The sequence below is a fragment of the Macaca thibetana genome, chromosome 16, assembly GCF_024542745.1.
Source record: "Macaca thibetana thibetana isolate TM-01 chromosome 16, ASM2454274v1, whole genome shotgun sequence".
NCBI classification, from domain to species: domain Eukaryota; kingdom Metazoa; phylum Chordata; class Mammalia; order Primates; family Cercopithecidae; genus Macaca; species Macaca thibetana.
Window position 1 is genome coordinate 46,316,898 of NC_065593.1, and position 19,062 is coordinate 46,335,959.

Sequence of the window (19,062 nt, forward strand, 5' to 3'; positions counted from 1 at the left end):
CTCTGGAGACTTGGAGGGGGTAGTCCTGGGATTCCTGGGACCTCCTCTGGCTCTGACACAGCCCAGGTGTCACCCTGGCTCCTGGGTGTTCGTCCCTGCTGGCTCTGGAGGCTTGTCTCCACCAGGAGTTTCTGGTTTCCAGCATGCCATGGCCTCGGGTGACCAGAGGTCAGCTACACTGCCTCCTGGCCTGTGGTTCCCTTCCAGGAAACTCTCCACCTTCAATGCATACATGGAGGACCACAGCTACAATGTGGAGCAGATATGGAGGGATATTGAGGACGTCATCATCAAGACCCTCATCTCGGCGCACCCCATCGTCAGGCATAACTACCACACCTGCTTCCCCAGCCACACACTCAGCAGCGCCTGCTTTGAGGTCCTGGGCTTCGACATTTTGTTGGACCGCAGACTCAAACCCTGGCTGCTGGAGGTAGGGAAGTTTGGGCGAGGGGCGAAAACGGACTCTTGTTATTGGGGCCAGCTCGCTTCAAGGATTCCGCCCTCCTGGCTTACCTGAATTGTTTCAACTTCCCAGGCCACTTCCTCCCATGGTGCCTGCTGCATGGGGCTTCTCTCTTAGCTGAGAAGTGGCCACCAGAGGGGGGTAGACAGCTGGGAATTAGATAATTCCTTTGCCTTCTTGAGGTCCTCTCAGACAAGGAAGTGCTGATCTCAGGCACAGAGTGATTCTAAAGACAGCTCGACCTTTTGTAACAGAGTTGTCTCCCAGAAAGGGGCGTTCTTCGTCAAAGCTGGGTTGGCAACGTTCAGTATCAGACAGGAGCGACTGTGCCCCACTCTTAGGGGCCTGAACTACTCAGTTCACACACACCAGCAGAGAGTGTCCTGGGGCTTACTGCCACTGAAATGGGTAGGGGGCCATGCAGTGAGTTTCCTGCCTCCCTGAGACCCATGGGTGGTGAGAGGAGGAGGAGAAGCTTTCCTGGCAGCTGCCTCTCTTCCTGAAAGAATTGTCCCCAGGAGCCCTCTCACATGGCCCTTCAGGGAGCGTCGTGAGGAGCAAAGGGTGCTAGTGCCAGGTTCAGTGACACAGGGCAGACTTTGGGGTGGAGAACCCAGGACTACAGGTCAGATTCCTGCAGCTTTGCCCTGCTTTCATTCCCAGTCCTTGTTTCCAGGTATGGCGGGAGGAAGAGGGATGTGCCTGTTTGCAGCCCTTACCCAAAGAGCAGAATGAGCCACCAGGAGCAAGCCCTTCAGAAACTTCTAGAAATCTGCAAATGTCACATGGTGCCTCCAAACAATACAGACTTTTCAGTGTGCAGGAATAAGTCCTTCCTTTCTCCCACCTGTCTCCCCTCCACCCTGGCCAGACTCCTGAATGCCACTCCTCTCTACCTCCTGTGTCCGAGCCTGTCCCTTTGGGCAGTACCCCTTCCATTCTGCTCTCTGGATGCCCAGTGCACATGAGGGAACACATGCACCCCAGATGGAGTGGAACACACACACCAAAGAGAGGGTAGCCCTGATGCTCCCAAAGAAGAAAGGCCTGAGATAAAAGCTGGTTTAACTACAGGGAGTTATGCTTCCTCCTTTTTTCACCACGGCTTCAGTCCAGATGCTCTCCCCTCCCTTCCTCTCATCTTGGTAGTCAGGCCCTGAGGTGGGCTTTGGTAGCACCCTGGAGGTGGCATCTCGGCCTCACTCTCTGCTTTCACTTTGGATGGCTTTGTCACCAGTTGCCCATCTTGCCCTCACAGGTCAACCACTCTCCAAGCTTCTCCACCGACTCTCGGTTGGATAAAGAGGTGAAAGATGGTCTGCTGTATGACACTTTGGTCCTGATCAACCTGGAAAGCTGTGACAAGAAGAAAGTCTTGGAGGAGGAGAGACAACGGGGGCAGTTCCTGCAGCAGTGTTGTTCTCGGGAGATGAGGTACAGTAGCACTCCCCAGCCTTGGGGGGCTCTCTCTCTCTCTGACTCCCCTGCTCCCAGTAAGAATGGTCTGTCCCGGGCCGGGCCGGGTGCAGTGGTTCACGCCTGTAATCCCAGCACTTTGGGAGGCTGAGGCGGGAGGATCACCTGAGGTCAGGAGTTCAAGACCAGCCTGGCCTGGTGAAACTCCGTCTCTACTAAAAATACAAAAAAATTAACCGGGCGTGGTGGTGCGCACCTGTAATCCCAGGTACTCAGGAGGCTGAGGCAGGAGAATTGCTTGAACCTGGGAGACGGAGGTTGCAGTGAGCCGAGATCACACCACTGCACTCCAGCCTGGGTGACAGAGTGAAACTCCGTCTCAAGTAAATAAATAAATACATAAATAAATAAAATAACGGTCTGTCTTGGTCCAAATTATGACTCGACAGCCTACTAGTTATGTGGCCTTTCTGTCACTTCTCTGAGCCTCAGTGATCTATGAAATGGAGCTATGATACATAAGGTTGTTGGGTGAATGAAATGAGATAATGCATATAAAAGGCTTAGCAAAGCACTTGGCACTATAATACATATCGAAGGCTATTATAATCTTGCCTGGAGTTGGAGGGGGTCATTTTAACAAATGATAATCCCATTTGGAAAATGAGCTTATACTGGCAGAATGTAGCAGTTTGAATAGTTTTACTTGGAATATTCCTTTGTTCCTAGAAATAGGAGATTAAGTTACAGATATATAGCTATATATAATGGATAGAAATTAATTAATATTATGTGAAGCTTTAGGAATTACCAGTATAAAAATAAGACCATTCCTTTATTTTTACTATAAAGAAAGATGTGTCTGTCCTTCTCCATGTTCCCATGTTGCCAGGAGCTAACGTCCCCTGCTTCCTGCTGGGCAGCACTTGCCTTGTAACTGGGGCTTCCATTCTGTAGAGAGATTGTAGTGTCCGGAGACTCTGAGCCTAGTCAAGGGGATCCTTTGTTGCTTTTCAGACCCCACTACAGCCCCCTGCACTCCTCATGGGCAGAGCCAGTCTAATCTTTTGGGGTTGAGTTTCTGGAACTGATGCCATAAATAGCATTTATGTTTGGAAAGCACCATGTTTCTCAGGCACTTGCACTGTCTTCCCTGTAAGGAGTGGGCAGCTAGGTAGGGTGGAGTGCTGTGTGGCCTTGTTCTGGAAGCCAAGGAAACCAAGACTCCAGAAAGGGAACTGACTTGTACAAGGTCACCCTGCTGGTAAATGACAGCTCTGGACCCAGAGCCCAGTGGGTCTGCTGCCTGGGATTCCAGGATGCCTTTCACCATGTCCTGCCATCTCTAAACTCCCCGAGAAGGAGGCAGTGTCCTGTTGAGGAGCAGCTGTCAGGTTAAGGGCCTTCTCTGAATCAGTCTCCTCATTATTTTTCCTTGGATATTTCTGTGGCTCTGGGTTTCCCTGCTGTAAAAGGGGGCTTATCATTTCTCCCTACCTGACCCCCACTTACCCAGGGGGCTGTGAGGAAGAATGAGATCATTGCAGCTCATAAACGGTCATCAAGGTCATCCAGGAAGCCCTCAAATTCAGCAAAAGTACAGCGGCTATTCTGTAGAGAAGGGTAATCAGGACTGTGAATGGGAAGGTGGTGACAGTCTGCCTAGTCAGAACTAAGCCGAGTGGAAAATGGGTTTTACTTGGAACAGGACAGAATTTGGTGAGTTGTCAAAAAGACTGTGCTAACCAGCTCTTAGTGCATTATGACGTTGGCTGTCCCAGGAGGGCTAGAACCTCCTTTCAGGGAAACAGTCATGCATTTATTTAGCAAATCCTGATTGACCACCATTATGTGCAAGGCCTCCATCGGGCCCTAGACGACCTCCAGCTTGGACATGTCCCTTCCAGGCTTTGTCCCAAGAAAACTTGACAGCAGCCCCACGTTCTGCTTCCCAACAGGACTGAGGAAGTCAAGGGTTTCCGGGCCATGCAGTTAAAGAAAACTGAAACATATGAGAAGGAAAACTGTGGAGGGTTCCGACTGATTTATCCCAGTCTGAATTCGGAGAAGTATGAGAAGTTTTTCCAGGACAACAACTCCCTCTTCCAAAATACTGTTGCTTCCAGGGCTCGGGAGGAGTATGCCCGGTAGGAAGGCATCTGGGATGAGGTTGGTGGGGGGTTCTGGGGATTGTTTGTGATCTATTGGCTGACTGGCCTGGAGTGGCAGGGAGAGTCCCCAACCATGGAAGTTGCCAGAGCAGCCAGGCACCGTGGCTCATGCCTGTAGTCCTAGCACTTTAGGAGGCCAAAGCAGGTGGATGGCATGAACCCAGGAGTTCAAGACCAGCCTGGACAACATGGCGAAACCCCATCTCTGCAAAAAAACAAAAAGGAAAATTAGCCAGGCATGGTTGCCTGTGCCTATACTCCCAGCTACTCAGGAGGCTGAGGTAGGAGAATCACCTGAGCTCAGGGCAGAGGGGTGGAGGCTGCAGTGAGTTGTGACTGCACCCCTGCACTCCAGCCTGGGTGTCAGAGTCAGACCTTGTCTCAAAGAAAAGCAAAAACAGAAAGTTGCCAGATGAACATCTGCCCTGGTCTCACAAGGACAAGGAATTGGAAGATTCCCTGTGTGAAGTGGAGAGAGGTAACTCTTTCTAGAAACTGACTCCCAAGGATAGCCACCCCCTCACAGCTGCCTCATGGATTCACACAGGCATAAACTCCAGGAGCTGGAGGGAGTCATCCACTGAGTGCGGTCCTCTCCTACCAGCTCATTTTATGGAAAGAGAGGGCAGAGCAGAGGAGTGATCACATATAAAGAAGATGACGGAAGAGGGACCAGAACTCCCCTGTGTCCTGACTCATGAGACTGAGTTATTTCTGCTATATTATGTCACCTTTTGTCCACTCTCAGCATCCATTGGCTACAGAGGCCCAGCACATGAAATGGCCCAATATGAGAGCCTTTGGCTTTAGCCTCCTACCCAGACCCTCTTCCTGGCACCTGCCATGGATGGGAACTGGCCTGCTGGGAAGTGGGGAACAGATAGGGGTGTGGTGGACTAGGGAATAGCCCCCTTACTGCGCATCTCTCCTTGGATGCTGTTCCCACACGGGGGATGGTATGCTTGGCAGAATGATGCTTTCCTCCACACCCTGCTCCTTAACCTTCAATCACTTGTGCAGACTGGATATGTTGGAGGAGGGAATGTGGAACTCGCTACCTCTTCGCCCAGTCATGTCCATCCCTCAAGGAGAATGCTTGCCTGCGCAGCGCATCCCTAACCCCCATGACATTCACTTGTTCTTCATGGGCAGGCAGCTGATCCAGGAGCTGAGACTAAAACGGGAAAAAAAGCCCTTCCAAATGAAGAAGAAGGTAGAGATGCAGGGGGAATCGGCAGGCGAGCAAGTGAGAAAGAAGGGCGTGAGGGGCTGGCAACAGAAACAGCAGCAGAAAGACAAGGCTGCCACCCAAGCCTCCAAACAGGTAAACCCGGATCATGGGGAACACACGTAGCCAGCACCTTTCCCCACCTGGGCCTTTTCTGTGGAGGGTGCTGAGGAGACCACTGCTCAGAGCCCAGACACACTGAAGGGCTGCACAGAGGGCTTGGCAATGATGGGGTGGTGCGGGGAGCCCTGAAGGCACACAAGAGCTGGCATCTTTTAGAGAATCCCTCCATCCAGGCAACAGAGGACTCTCACCGGTCTGTCCTGCTTGCCTCCTCCAGTAGGAGTAAGAGCAGCCAGGCCATGCTGGGAGGCTGAGCACGAACCTTATTTAGGGAACCTTATTCAGGGCTTCAGGAGTGCATATACTCCTGGTCCTCAACTGCAGCTTGGGTTGGAATGCTCCCCTCTAGTAGGCCAGGGCACAGTGGAGAGAGCAGGCTATGGGGAAGAGCTTCTGGGAGCAGGACTCTCAGAACGTTACATGGGATGCTGATCATGGCTGGGTCTATCCTCTGTGCAAAGCGTGGACCAGTCTTGGCTGTGGGTCAGCTGTCCAGTTGGCCTGTGGTCTGTCTTCGCCTTCTCTGCTTAGCACTCTCTTCTAGCTCAGTGGGAAGATTCAGCTGAGTTTTCAATCCATCTCCTTTGTCTCAAAGACTCACCTGGATTAGAGTAGAGATTTTTGTTTCATATTATTTAACTTTGTTAGGGTCACAGACCCTTTAAGAATTTGATAAAAGCTATGGAATCTCTTGCCAGAAAGTACAAAATGCACAGTTTTTAAACTGCAATTTCAAGTGGAAAAAATTTGCACTTTTTAAAAGTGCAATTTCGGACCCTGTGAAGCTATCCACGAGTCCTGTAAGAGTCCCAGAATTCCAGGTTGAGAGCCCCATGTTAGAGAAATTTTGCTATCCACTGCTTTCCTTCTCCTCATTTCCTTTGCACCTACCCCTGGGTGCAGATGAATCTGGGAGTGGATAGAGCTGGGTTCCCATGGGCTGTGTGTTGTGGTTTCCTCCTCCCCAGTACATCCAGCCATTGACATTAGTGTCCTACGCACCTGACTTGCTCTCGAGTGTCAGAGATGAAAGGAAAAATGAAACAGACAGCAGCTTCAATGAGGAAGCCCCCATGAAGGAGGCCGGCCCTGTTTCCGCCAAGCCGACGTCTGCGAGGCCCTCCAGTTCTGTACCAGACCTGAGGAATATCAGTCTCAGCAGCTCCGAGTTGGAGCCCAGTAAACCCAACTTCAGCGTAAAGGAGGCCAAGTCTGCCTCTGCAGTGAACGTTTTCGCTGGCACTGTGGTAAGTAGTGAGCCGAGCTCTGGGAGGGAGTGGTGGGAGTCTCGCTTACTGGTCCTTTTTCTACCCCCAACTTGCTGTGACCCTTTGAGTAGGCCACTGAGCCTCTCTGGGCCTTGGTGTCTCCCCTTGAGAAGCCCACACTGTGGAATGGCATAGCTGCTGGGAGGACGGGCATTTAGGAAGGTGCTTTTGTGAGTCCCCTCTTGGGAAGCAGGTTATCCTCTGGAGTGGTTCCTAGAGCTGCTGTGGCAAATTGCCTCCAACTTGGTGGAGGCAACACCGTTTATTCTCTCACAGTTCTTGAGGCTGGAAGTCTGAAACCAAGGTGTTGGCAGGACCATGCTCCATCTCAGGGCTCTAGGGGGAAGATCCTTCCTTGCTTCTTGCTGGATTCTGTCTGGTGGATGCTGAGTGCTTGGCAGTCCTTGGTTTGTGGCAGCATAACTCCAATCTCTACCTCTGGTGTCACATGACTTTCTTCTCTGTGCTTCTCCTCTGTGTATCTTTTCTTTTTTCTTTCTTTCTTTTTTTTTTTTTTGAGACAAGGTCTGGCTCTGTTACCCAGGCTGGAGTGCAGTGGTGTAATCTCTGTTCACTGCAACCTCTGCCTCCCACGCTCAAGCCATCCTCCCACCTCAGCCTCCCAAGTAGCTGGGACTACAGGCACACACCACCACGCCCGGCTAATTTTTGTATTTTTTGTCGAGAAGATTTCACCATGTTGCCCATGCTGGTCTTGAACTCATGAGCTCAAGCCTCCCAAAGTGTTGAGATTACAGACGTGAGCCACCACGCCTGGCCTTCCTCTGTGTATCTTTACATGGTCTTCTTATAAGGACACCAGTCATTGGATTTAGGGCCTACCCTAATCCAGTGTGATCTCATCTTAACTTGACTAATCATACCTGTGAAGACCCTGTCTCCAAATAAGGTTTTGGTAGTACACCTTTGAACTCAGCACAGCCTTAACAGTATTTCTCAAACTCTGTTGATATACAGACACCTTGTTTTGAAGGAAAGAAAACTCTCTCAGACCCCCATGGTAGACTTAAATTATTTTTATGAATATATACAAGCATAAAACCAGATATAAAATATTTATACTTAGAGCACTTAGGCAACCATAGAACCAAACCAAAACAAATAGCACCAATGAAATTCAAATAAAAGCTGGGCGCAGTGGCTCATGCTTGTTATCCCAGCACTTTGGGAGGCCGAAGCAGGTGGATCACTGGAGGTCAGGAGTTTGAGACCAGCTTGGCCAACATGGTGAAACCCCGTCTCTACTAAAATACAAAAATTAGCTAGGTGTGGTGGTGCATGCCTGTCATTTCAGCTACTTGGGAGGCTGAGACAAGAGAATTGCTTGCCCGGGAGGCGGAGGTTGCAGTGAGCCCAGATCATGCCACTGCACTCCAGCCCGGGCAACAGAGTGAGACTCTATCTCAAAAAAAAAAAAAAAGAGCAAATAAAAAATATTCACTTAAGGTGACAGCTGACTTTCTATTTTTGCAGAAACGAAGTTGCCACATGAATATGGTACTAAGTGCCCTAGCACAGATCTCTTTGTGTTCCTCCCGCTGAAGCCCACCAAGGGCTGACTCTGCTGTAATTACTGGAAAATCTTCAGCATTGTTGGGCCTTCATTTGGACCAAGTGCAGTAGAGAGTAGGGCAATGTTTTTCAAAATTTTAGCCATAGCCCACAGTAAGAAATCCACTTTATTTCACAATCCATCACTCTGCCCCACCTCCCACGCACACACCTGGAAAAAAGTTTCTAAAACAGTGCTTAGGCATACTACATATGATACCTCAATTAACATTTTATATCCCGTGCTATTCTGTCTGTTCTATTCTTTGAAAAAGTACCAGTTAAGGCTGGGCACAGTGACTCACTCCTACAATCTCAGCACTTTAGGAGGCCAAGGTGGGTGGATCACCTGAGGTCAGGAGTTCAAGACCAGCTTTGGCAACATGGTGAAACCCCGTCTCTACAAAAATACAAAAATTAGCCGGGCATGACGGCGGGTGCCTACAATCCCATCTACTTGGGAGGCTGAGGTGGAAGAATCACTTGAACCCGGGAGGCGGAGGTTGCGGTGAACCAAGATCATGCCATTGCACTCCAGCCTGGGCAACAGAGTGAGACTCTTTCTCAAAAAAACAAAACAAAACAGAACAAAAACAAAAACAAACAAACATATCAGTTACAACCTACCAGATTAATTCATGATTTCATAGGTTTACAACCCCGTGGTTTGAAAAGCACCTTTAAGAGAGTAAGCTTCTCAACTTCATAATTTCTTGGGCATATGACACCAAAAGCACAGTGAACAGAAGCAAAAATAGGCAAATGGGACCATGTCAAACTGAAAACTTTTGCACAGTAAAGGCAACAACCAACAGAGTGAAAAGGCAACTTGGGTAATGGGAGAAAATATTTGCAAACCGGGGCCAGGTGCAGTGACTCATGCCTGTAATCCCAGCACTTTGGGAGGCCGAGGCAGGAGGATCACCTGAGGTCAGGAGTTCAAGACCAGCCTGGTCAACATGGTGAAACCCCATTTCTATAAAAATACAAAACCTAGCCAGCCATGGTGGTGCGTGCCTGTAATCCTAGCTACTCGGGGGGCTAAGGCAGGAGAATTGCTTGAACCTGGGAGGCAGAGGTTGCAGTGAGCTGAGATCGAGCCTGGGTGATAGAGTGAGACTTTGTCTCAAAAACAAACAAACAAACAAAACAAACAAAAAATAAAGAAAGAAAGAAAAAAAGTATATATATTTACAAACCATGTGTCTGATAAGGGATTTGCCTTAGTCTGTTCAGGCTACTATAACAAAATGCCTTAGACTGGGTAACTTATAAACAACAGAAATTTATTTCTTACAGTTCCAGAGGCTGGGAAGTCCAAGATCAAGGCGCTGGCAAGTTTGATGTCTGGTGAGGGCCTATCCCTCATAGATGGCAGCTTCTTGCTGTGTCCTCACATGGTGGAAGGAGCTAGCTAGCTCTCTGAGGCCTGTTTTATAAGGGTACCAAATCCATTCATGAGGGTTCTGCCCTTATCACCTAGTCATCTCCCAAAGGCCCCACCTCTTACTACCATCCCCTTGGGGGTTAGGACTTCAACATGAATTTTGGGGGAATATCAACATTCACACCATAGCAGGCTTAATATCCAGCATATATGAAGAATTCCTACATCTCAACAGCAACAAAAATACAATTTAAAAATAGACAAAGGACTTGAACGAACATTTTTCTAAAGAAGATAAACAAATGGCCAATAGCATGAAAAGATGCTCAACATCACTAGTCATCGGGGAAATGCACATCAAAACCATGAAATATCACCTCATAGCTGTTAGGATAGTCATTACTTTAAAAAAAATGAAAAACAGAGGGGCCGGGCGCAGTGCCTCACGCCTGTAATCCCAGCACTTTGGAGGCTGAGATGGGTGAATCACAAGGTCAGGAGATCGAGACCATCCTGGCGAACATGGTGAAACCCTATCTCTACTAAAAATACAAAAAATTAGCTGGGCATGGTGGCAGGCGCCTGTAGTCCCAGCTACTTGGGAGGCTAAGGCAGGAGAATGGCGTGAACCCAGGAGGCGGAGCTTACAGTGAGCCAAGATCGCACCACTGCATTCCAGCCTGGGCAACAGAACAAGACTGTGCCTCAAAAACAACAACAACAACAACAAACCAGAAAATAAGCCTTGGTGAGGATGTGGAGAAATTGGAATCTTTTTTTTTTTTTTTTTTTTTTTTTTTTGAGACGGAGTCTCGCTCTGTCCCCCTGGCTGGAGTGCAGTGGTGCGATCTCGGCTCACTGCAAGCTCCGCCTCCCGGGTTCCTGCCATTCTCCTGCCTCAGCCTCCCAAGTAGCTGGGACTACAGGCGCCCGCCACCGCGCCCGGCTAATTTTTTGTATTTTCAGTAGATACGGGGTTTCACCGTGTTAGCCAGGATGTTCTCAATCTCCTGACCTTGTGATCCGCCCGCCTCGGCCTCCCAAAGTGCTGGGATTACAGGCGTGAGCCACCGTGCCCGGCCTAGAAATTGGAATCTTTCTGCACTCTTGATGGGAGTGTAAAATGCTGCAGCCTCTAAGAAAACAATGCAGAGCTTCCTCAAAAAATTAAAAATAGGGCCAGGTGCGGTGGCTCATGCCTGTAATCCCAGCACTTTGGGAGGCTGAGGCAGGCAGATCACTTAAGGCCAAGAGTTGAAGACCAGCCTAGCCAACATTGTGAAACCCCATCTCTACTAAAAATACAAAAATTAGCCAGGTGTGGTGGCACACACATGTAATGCCAGCTCCTCAGGAGGCTGAGGCAGGAGAATTGCTTCAACCAGGGAGGCGGGTTTATAGTGAGCCAAGATCACGCCACTGCACTCCAGCCTGGGCAATATAGTGAGACTCTTGTCTAAAAAAAAAAAAAAATTAAAAATAGAATTACCATCCCACTAACCATCCCACTCCTGTGTATATATCCAAAATAATTGAAAACAGGATCTCAAAAAGATATTTGCACACCCATGTTCATTGCAGCATTTTTCATAATAGCCAAGAGGTAGAAGCAACCTAAAATGTCCATCAACCGCAGATAAATGAATAAAGAAAATGTGGTATATACATATAATGAAATATTATTCAGCCTTAAAAAAGAGAGTAATCCTGTCAAATGCTGCAATGGGACTTAACCTTGAGGATGTTTATGCTAAGTGAAAGAAGCTAGTCACAGAAAGATAAATACTGTTATGATTCCACTTCTGTGAAGTATCTAGAGTAGCCACTCTTACAAAGTGGAATCATGGTTGCCAGGAACTGGGCGGAGGGAGAGAAAGGGGAATTGTCTAATAAATACAGAAGTTAAGTTTCACAAGGTGCAGAAGTTCTAGAGATCTCTTGCACAACAAATGTGCATATAGTTAACACTACTACATATAGAACACTTTAAAATGACTAAGATGGTAGATTTTATGTTATTTATTTATTTATTTATTTATTTATTTATTTATTTATTTTAACCACAATTTGAAATAGAGTTTATGCTTTGGAGATCTGGCTGCCTTCGATTGGATCCTGGAGTCTCCTTTTAGTAGATACGGAACTTCCTTTTAGTCACTTTAAATTCTCTAAGCCTCGGTTTTCCCATTTAAAGAATGGATTTTTAAAAATAGAGTCTGGGTGCAGTGGCTCACATCTGTAATGCCAGCATTTTGGGAGGCTGAGGTGGGCAGATCATTTGAGGTCAGGAGTTCGCTGAGGCAGGAGAATCGCTTGGACCCAGGAAAGAGAGATTGCAGTGAGCTGAGATTGCGCCATTGCACGCCAGCCTGGGCGACAAGAACCAAACTCCATCTCAAAATAAAAAAACAAAATGTATTTAAATATAATTTGATTATACATCTCATTCTATGTCCTCTTTTTTTTTTTTTTCTGAGCCCTGTTTTTTTCCTAAGATTAAATTTACTCAAATCTTTTTTTTTTTTTTTTGAGATGGAGTCTCGCTCTGTCGCCCAGGCTGGAGTGCAGTGGCCGGATCTCAGCTCACTACAAGCTCCGCCTCCCGGGTTCACGCCATTCTCCTGCCTCAGCCTCCCGAGTAGCTGGGACTACAGGCGCCCGCCACCTCGCCCGGCTAGTTTTTTGTATTTTTTAGTAGAGACGGGGTTTCACCGTGTTAGCCAGGATGGTCTCGATCTCCTGACCTTGTGATCCACCCGTCTCGGCCTCCCAAAGTGCTGGGATTACAGGCTTGAGCCACCGCGCCCGGCCCTCAAATCTTAACTGTACAATTTTGGCAAATAAATATACCCTATAACCTACAGGCTATAATGATATATCATGATACAGAACATTTTGATATCTCCAGAAAGTTTCCTCCTGTTTCTTCCCAAGCAATCTCCCTCCCCTCATCCCTCCTCAAGGCATCTGCTACCCTAACTCTGACTTCTTTGACTTTTTCACCTTAGTTTTGCCTGTTCTAGAATTTTACGTACATGGAATAATATAGTATATATTCTTTTGTGTATGGCTTCTTTGGCTCAGTACCATATCCCTGAGATAAATCCATGTTGTTGAGCTAATCAGTAGTTTGCTAAATTGTATTTCACTGTACAGACATACTACAGTTTGTTTATCCATTCACCTATTGACAGACTTTTGGGTTGTTCCCAGTTTTTTGTTTGGTTGTTCATTTTATGGTCATTAAAGCTCCTGTGAACATTTTTGTAAACAGCTTTTTGTGGACAAATGTTTTCATTTCCTTGTATAACTACCTAGGAGAAAGATCATTGGATCAAAAGGTAAATCTATATGTAACTTTATAAGAAACTCCAGGCCGGGCGCGGTGGCTCAAGCCTGTAATCCCAGCACTTTGGGAGGCCGAGACGGGCGGATCACGAGGTCAGGAGATCGAGACCATCCTGGCTAACACCGTGAAACCCCGTCTCTACTAAAAATACAAAAAAAACTAGCCGGGCGAGGTGGCGGGCGCCTGTAGTCCCAGCTACTCCGGAGGCTGAGGCAGGAGAATGGCCTAAAAACCCGGGAGGCAGAGCTTGCAGTGAGCTGAGATCCGGCCACTGCACTCCAGCCCGGGCTACAGAGCAAGACTCCGTCTCAAAAAAAAAAAAAAAAAAAAAAAAAAAAGAAACTCCAAAGTGACTGTATTATTGTACATTTTAACTAGCAATTTATGAGAGTTCCAGTTGCTCCATAGCTCCATATCTTTGTTAACGTTTTGGTGTTATCTGTCTTTTTTTTTTTTGAGATAGAGTCTCGCTCTGTTGCCCAGGCTAGAGTGCAGTGTCACAGTCTTGGCTCACTGCAACCTCAGCCTCCAGGGTTCAAGCAATTCTCATGCCTCAGCTTTTAAATTTGAACCACTCTAATGGCTATGTTTTGATATCTCATTGTAGTTTTACTTTGTATTTCCGATGTTTACTGGTTATTTATCTTTCTTTGTCAAGTATGTTCAAGTTTTCATCCCCTCTCTTTTTTCCCCAGCCTCTGAGACAGAACCTCACTCTGTCACCCAGGTTGGAATGCAGTGGCACCATCATAGCTCACTGCAACCTCAAATTCCTGAGCTCAAAGGATCTTCCCTTTCACCTCAGCCTCCTGAGTAGCTGAGACTACAGGCCCTCACCACTGTTCCTGGCTAATCTTTTTGTTGTTGTTGTTGTTGAGATGGAGTCTCACTCTGTTACCCAGGCTGGAGTGCAATGGTGTGGTCTCAGCTCACTGCAACCTCCAACTCCCGGGTTCAAGAGATTCTCCTGCCTCAGCCTCCTGAGTAGCCAGGATTACAGATGAGCACCGCCACCCCCAGCTAATTTTTGTATTTTTAGTAGAGACGGGGTTTCACTATGTTGGTCAGGCTGGTCTCAAACTCCTGGCTTTGTGATCAGCCCGCCTCAGCCTCCCAAAGTGCTGGGATTATAGGTGTGAGCCACTACGTCTGGCAATTTTTTTTTTTTTTTTTTTTTTAAGAGACTGAGTCTTGCTTTGTTGCCCAGGCAGGTTTCAAATTCCTGGGCTCAAGCAATCCTCCCACCTCAGCCTCCCAATGTGCTGGGATTACAGGCACAAGCCACTGTGCCTGATCCCCTTTTTGGGTAGGATTGTTTGTCTTTTGATATTCCATTATGGGAATTACTTAATTTATATATTCTGGAAATTTGCCTGTTTTTTTCCTAATAGTGTTTTTTGATTAGTGAAAAATTTTAATTTTGATAAAGTTTATCAATTTTTCTTGTATATGTCTTCCTTCCTTCCTTCCTCCCTCCCTCCCTCTCTCTTTCTTTATTTCTTTCTTGTCTTTTTTTTTTTTTTTTTTTTTTGTTGAGATGGAGTCTTGCTCTGTAGCCCAGACTGGAGCACAGTGGCATGATCTTGGCTCACTGCAACCTCTGCCTCCCGGGTTCAAGTGATTTTCCTGCCTCAGCCTCCCGAGCAGCTGGGACTACAGGTACACACCACCACACCTGGCTACTTTTTGTATTTTTAGTAGAGACGTAGTTTCGTCATGTTGATCAGGCTGGTCTTGAACCCCTGATCTCAAGTGACCTGTCCGCCTGGGCCTCCCAAAGTGTTGGGATTAAAGGCATGAGCCACCGCGCCCAGCATGACTGTTGCTTTCTATATCCTATCTAAGAGATTTTTATGTACCTTAGGTCACAAATATATTCTCCTATGTTTTTTCTTTTTTGAGACAGTCTCACTCTGTTCCCAGGCTGGTGTGTGGTGGCACAGTCACGGCTCACTGCAACCTCTGCCTCCCAGGTTCAAGCAATTCTCCTGTCTCAGCCTCCTGAGTAGCTGGGACTACAGGCACCCACCACCATTCCTGGTTAATTTTTGTATTTTTAGTAGAGATGAGGTTTCACCATATTGGTCAGGCTGGTCTCGAACTCCTGACCTCAGGTGATCCTCCCACCTCAGCCTCCCAAAGTGCTGGGATTACAGGCCTGAACCACTGCACCCAGCCACTCCTATGTTTTTTCTAGAAGTTTTATAACTTTAGCTTTGTGTTTCAGGTTCATGATTCACATCAAATTAATTTTTAAGTATGTTAGATGACGAGATCCAAGGTTTGTTTTTGCCATATATATGTTCAGTAGTACCAAAACTATTTATTGTAAAGACTTTCCTTTATCATTGAATCGCTTTGGTAACTTGACTGAAAAGTGATTGACTATGTAAATGTAGATCTATTTTTGTACTCTAATCTGTTCCTTTGATTTTTTAGGGGGTGTGTGTGTGTGTGTGTGTGTCTATCCTTATGCCAATACCACATTGTCTTGATTACTGAACCCTATATAGAAAATCTTGGAATCAGATAATATAAGTCCTCCACTTTTGCTGTTCTTTTTCAAGACTGTTTTGGGTCTTCTAGGTCCTTTGCATTTCCACTTAAATTATCAATTTTTGCAAAGAAGCACGCTGGGATTCTGATTGGCATTGTGCTGAATCTGCAGAAAATTTTGAGGAGAAACAATTTCTTTAACAATAGTGAATCTTTGGTATTATGCAGCAAGAAATCAAAATAAAACAAAACAAAATAGTGAATCTTCCAATCTTCCAACATGATTTATCTTTCCATTTATTTAGATATTCTCTCATTTCCTCAACAAAGTTTTATAGTTTTTAATGTAGACATTCTGCACATCTTTTGTTAAATTTATTCCTATTTGTTTTTTGACAATATTGTAAATGGAATGATTTATTTAGATTTTAATTTCCAGTTGTTTGTTCTTAGCATATAGAAATAATGATTAATGTATACTATCCTGAATTTTGAGACTTAAATTTCTTATGAATTCTAGTTAGTTTTTTTGTTGATTCTTTAGGATTTTCATCATATGTCATTTTCAAATAAAAACAGTTTTACTTCTTTCCAATCATTAGGCTCTTTATTTTTCTTGCTTTATTGCACTGGCTAGGACTTCTGGTACAATGTTGAATAGCGGTGGAGACAGCAAACATCTTTGTCTTGTTTCCAATGTTAGTGGGGAAACATTCCATCTTTTACTATTAAGTATGATGTTCGTTGTCAGGTGTTTGTAGATGCCCTTTATCAGATTGAAAAAGGTCACTTCTGTTCCTAGTTTGCTGAGAGTTTTTAAAAATAATGGATGGATGAGGCTGGGTGCAGTGTCTCACGCCTGTAATCCCAACACGTTGGGAGGCCGAGGCGGGCAGATCACCTGAGGTGGGGAGGTTGAGACTAGCCTGACTAACATGGAGAAACCCCGTCTCTACTAAAAATACAAAATTAACTGGATGTGGTGGCGCATGCCTGTAATCTTTAGAACTCCTGGCCTCAAGCAATCTACCCGCCTTGGCTTCCCAAAGTGCTGGGATTATAGGTGTGAGCCACTGCAGCCAGCTGGTCTTAGAGTAGACTACTTTTTTCTCTTGAATGTGGATTATATTTTTCTGTTTTTTTTTTTTTTTCATATCTAGTGGGGGTTTTTGTTTTGTTTTGTTTTCAGATAGAATCTCGCTTTGTTACCCGGGCTGCTGGAGTGCAGTGGTGCAATGTCAGCTCACCACAACCTCTGCCACCCGAGTTCAAGTGATTCTTCTGCCTCAGCCTCCCGAGTAGGTGGAATTGCAAGTGCCTATCACCATGCCCGGCTAATTTTTGTATTTCTGGTAGAGACGGGGTTTCACCATGTTGGTTAGGCTGGTCTCAAACACCTGACCTCAAGTGATCCTCCTGCCTTGTCCTCCCAGAGTTCTGGGATTACAGGTGTGAGCCACCGCACCTGGCTATATCTAGTGGTTTTAAGTTTGGATGCTGGACATCACGAATTATGCATGATGCAGTGATTCATTGTAGAATCTCTGGATTCTGTTTGTTCTTCTAAAGAGCATTATCTATCTATCTATCTATCTATTTATCTATCTATCTATCTAGATAAATATATATATTTTAGTCAAGGTCATCTTGCTCTGTCACCCAAGCTGGAGTGAAGTGGTGTGATCATAGCTCACTATGACCTCAAACTCTCAGGCTCAAGGGATCCTCCTGCCTCAGCCTCCCGAGTATCTAGGACTACAGGAGTGCACCACCATGCCTGGCTAATTTTTAAACAATTATTTTAGAGATGAGGATCTTGCTGTGTTGCTCAGGCTGGTCTCAAACTCTTGGCCTCAAGTGATCCTTCCACCTCTGCCTCCCGAATACTTGGGATTACAGGCATGAACCACCTTGCCCAGCCTAAAGAGTGATTTTTATTTGAACAATCCATTAACTTCACATTCTAAATCTACTGTAGTCAGCAGCAATCGAAATCTTATTAGTTATTTCAGCCTCTAGTGCTTTTTTTTTATTGGGTCCCCTGAGATCCTTTCCTCCCCATTCCACACCCCCCAGCATGTGTAGTTTATCAGTCATGCCAAACTGCACATAAAAGGATTTCACACTTTCACAATTTACACTCTGCATCTCTGGCTTCTCTGACTGTCTCAAACTTTACCTCTAGCCAGTAAGCCTGTGGCTTTCTGCTGCCCACGCCATGTGGATTGTGGGTGTCCTTGGACAAAAAGCTGCAAAGCCGCAGATCTCATCAAGTGCAGTTTCTTTTGTTCCCCAACACTAGCTTTTGTTTGTTTGGTTGGTTGGTTGGTTGGTTTTTTTGTTTGTTTTTGAGACAGAGTTTTACCTTTGTCACCCGGGCTGGAGTGCAATGGTGTGATCTCAGCTCACTGCAACCTCCACCTCCCAAGTTCAAGTGATTTTCCTGCCTCAGCCTCCTGAGTAGCTGGCATTACAGGCATCTGCCAGCACACCTGGCTAATTTTTGTATTTTTAGTAGAGATGGGGTTTCACCATGTTGGCCAGGCTGGTCTCGAATTCCTGATCTCAGCTGATCCACCCACCTCAGCCTCCCAAAGTGCTGAGATTACAGGCGTGAGCCACCTTGCCTGGCCTTAAGACTAGGTTTCAACTGCCCGTTTCACCCTATCAGTTCTCCAAGGTAGGGACATACAGGTTGCCTTTGCTTCTCCCTCACTATAAATAATGCTGCAGTGAACATCCATCTATATGTTTTTTTATTATGATAAAATATATATCACATAAAACTTACCATTTTAATTATTTTTAAGTGTATAATTCAGTGTCATTAAGGACAGACACACATTTGTGCAGTGATCATCGCTATCTACTTCCAGAATTTTTCCATCACCCTAAACAGAAAATCTGTACCCATTAAACATGACTCTTCATTCTCCCCTCCCCTCAGCCCCTGGAAACCCCTGTTCTCCTTTCTGTCTCTAGGAATTTGACTACTCTAGGGACCTCATATAAGTGGAACATATAGTATTTGTGCTTTTGCGTCTGGCTTATTTCACTTAGCATAAGGTTTTCAAGGTTCAGTCATGTTACAGCATGTGTCAGAATTTCCTTCCTTTTGAAGACCGAATAATATTCCATTATATATATTTAGGGTTTATACCATTTTGTTTATCCCTTCATCTGTTGTGAACATTTGAGTTTTCTACTTTTTAGCTATTGTGAATAATGCTGCTGTAAACACTGGTGTATGTTTTTTTCTTTTTTCTTTTTTTTTTTCCTGAGATGAAATCTTGCTCTTTTCCCCCAGGCTGGAGTGCAGTGGCACGATCTTGGCTCACTGCAACCTCTGCCTCCCAGGTTCAAGTGATTCTCCTGCCTCAGCCTCCCGAGTACCTGGGATTACGGGCTCCCGCCACCACGCCTGGCTAGTTTTTGTATTTTTAGTAGAGATGGGGTTTCACCATGTTGGCCAGGCTGGTCTCGAACTCCTGAGGTGATCCGCCCACCTCAGCCTCCCAAAGCGCTGGGATTACAGGGATGAGCCACGGCACCCAGCCTGTTTTTTTCTTTTTTGAGACAGAGTCTC

The 19,062-nt window shown here is 46.1% G+C and overlaps 1 protein-coding gene across 3 annotated transcripts in view; it reads left to right on the plus strand.

The window, feature by feature from the left end:
- TTLL6 (tubulin tyrosine ligase like 6) overlaps positions 1-19,062 on the plus strand; it is a 55,168-nt gene that overhangs the window by 26,121 nt on the left and 9,985 nt on the right. For all 3 annotated transcript variants that reach the window (XM_050762496.1, XM_050762497.1, XM_050762498.1), the window contains 5 exons: positions 208-433; positions 1,725-1,900; positions 3,841-4,029; positions 5,206-5,377; positions 6,373-6,651. In XM_050762496.1, coding sequence (XP_050618453.1) covers positions 208-433; positions 1,725-1,900; positions 3,841-4,029; positions 5,206-5,377; positions 6,373-6,651 — 1,042 coding nt within the window. The remainder of the gene's footprint in view (positions 1-207; positions 434-1,724; positions 1,901-3,840; positions 4,030-5,205; positions 5,378-6,372; positions 6,652-19,062) is intronic.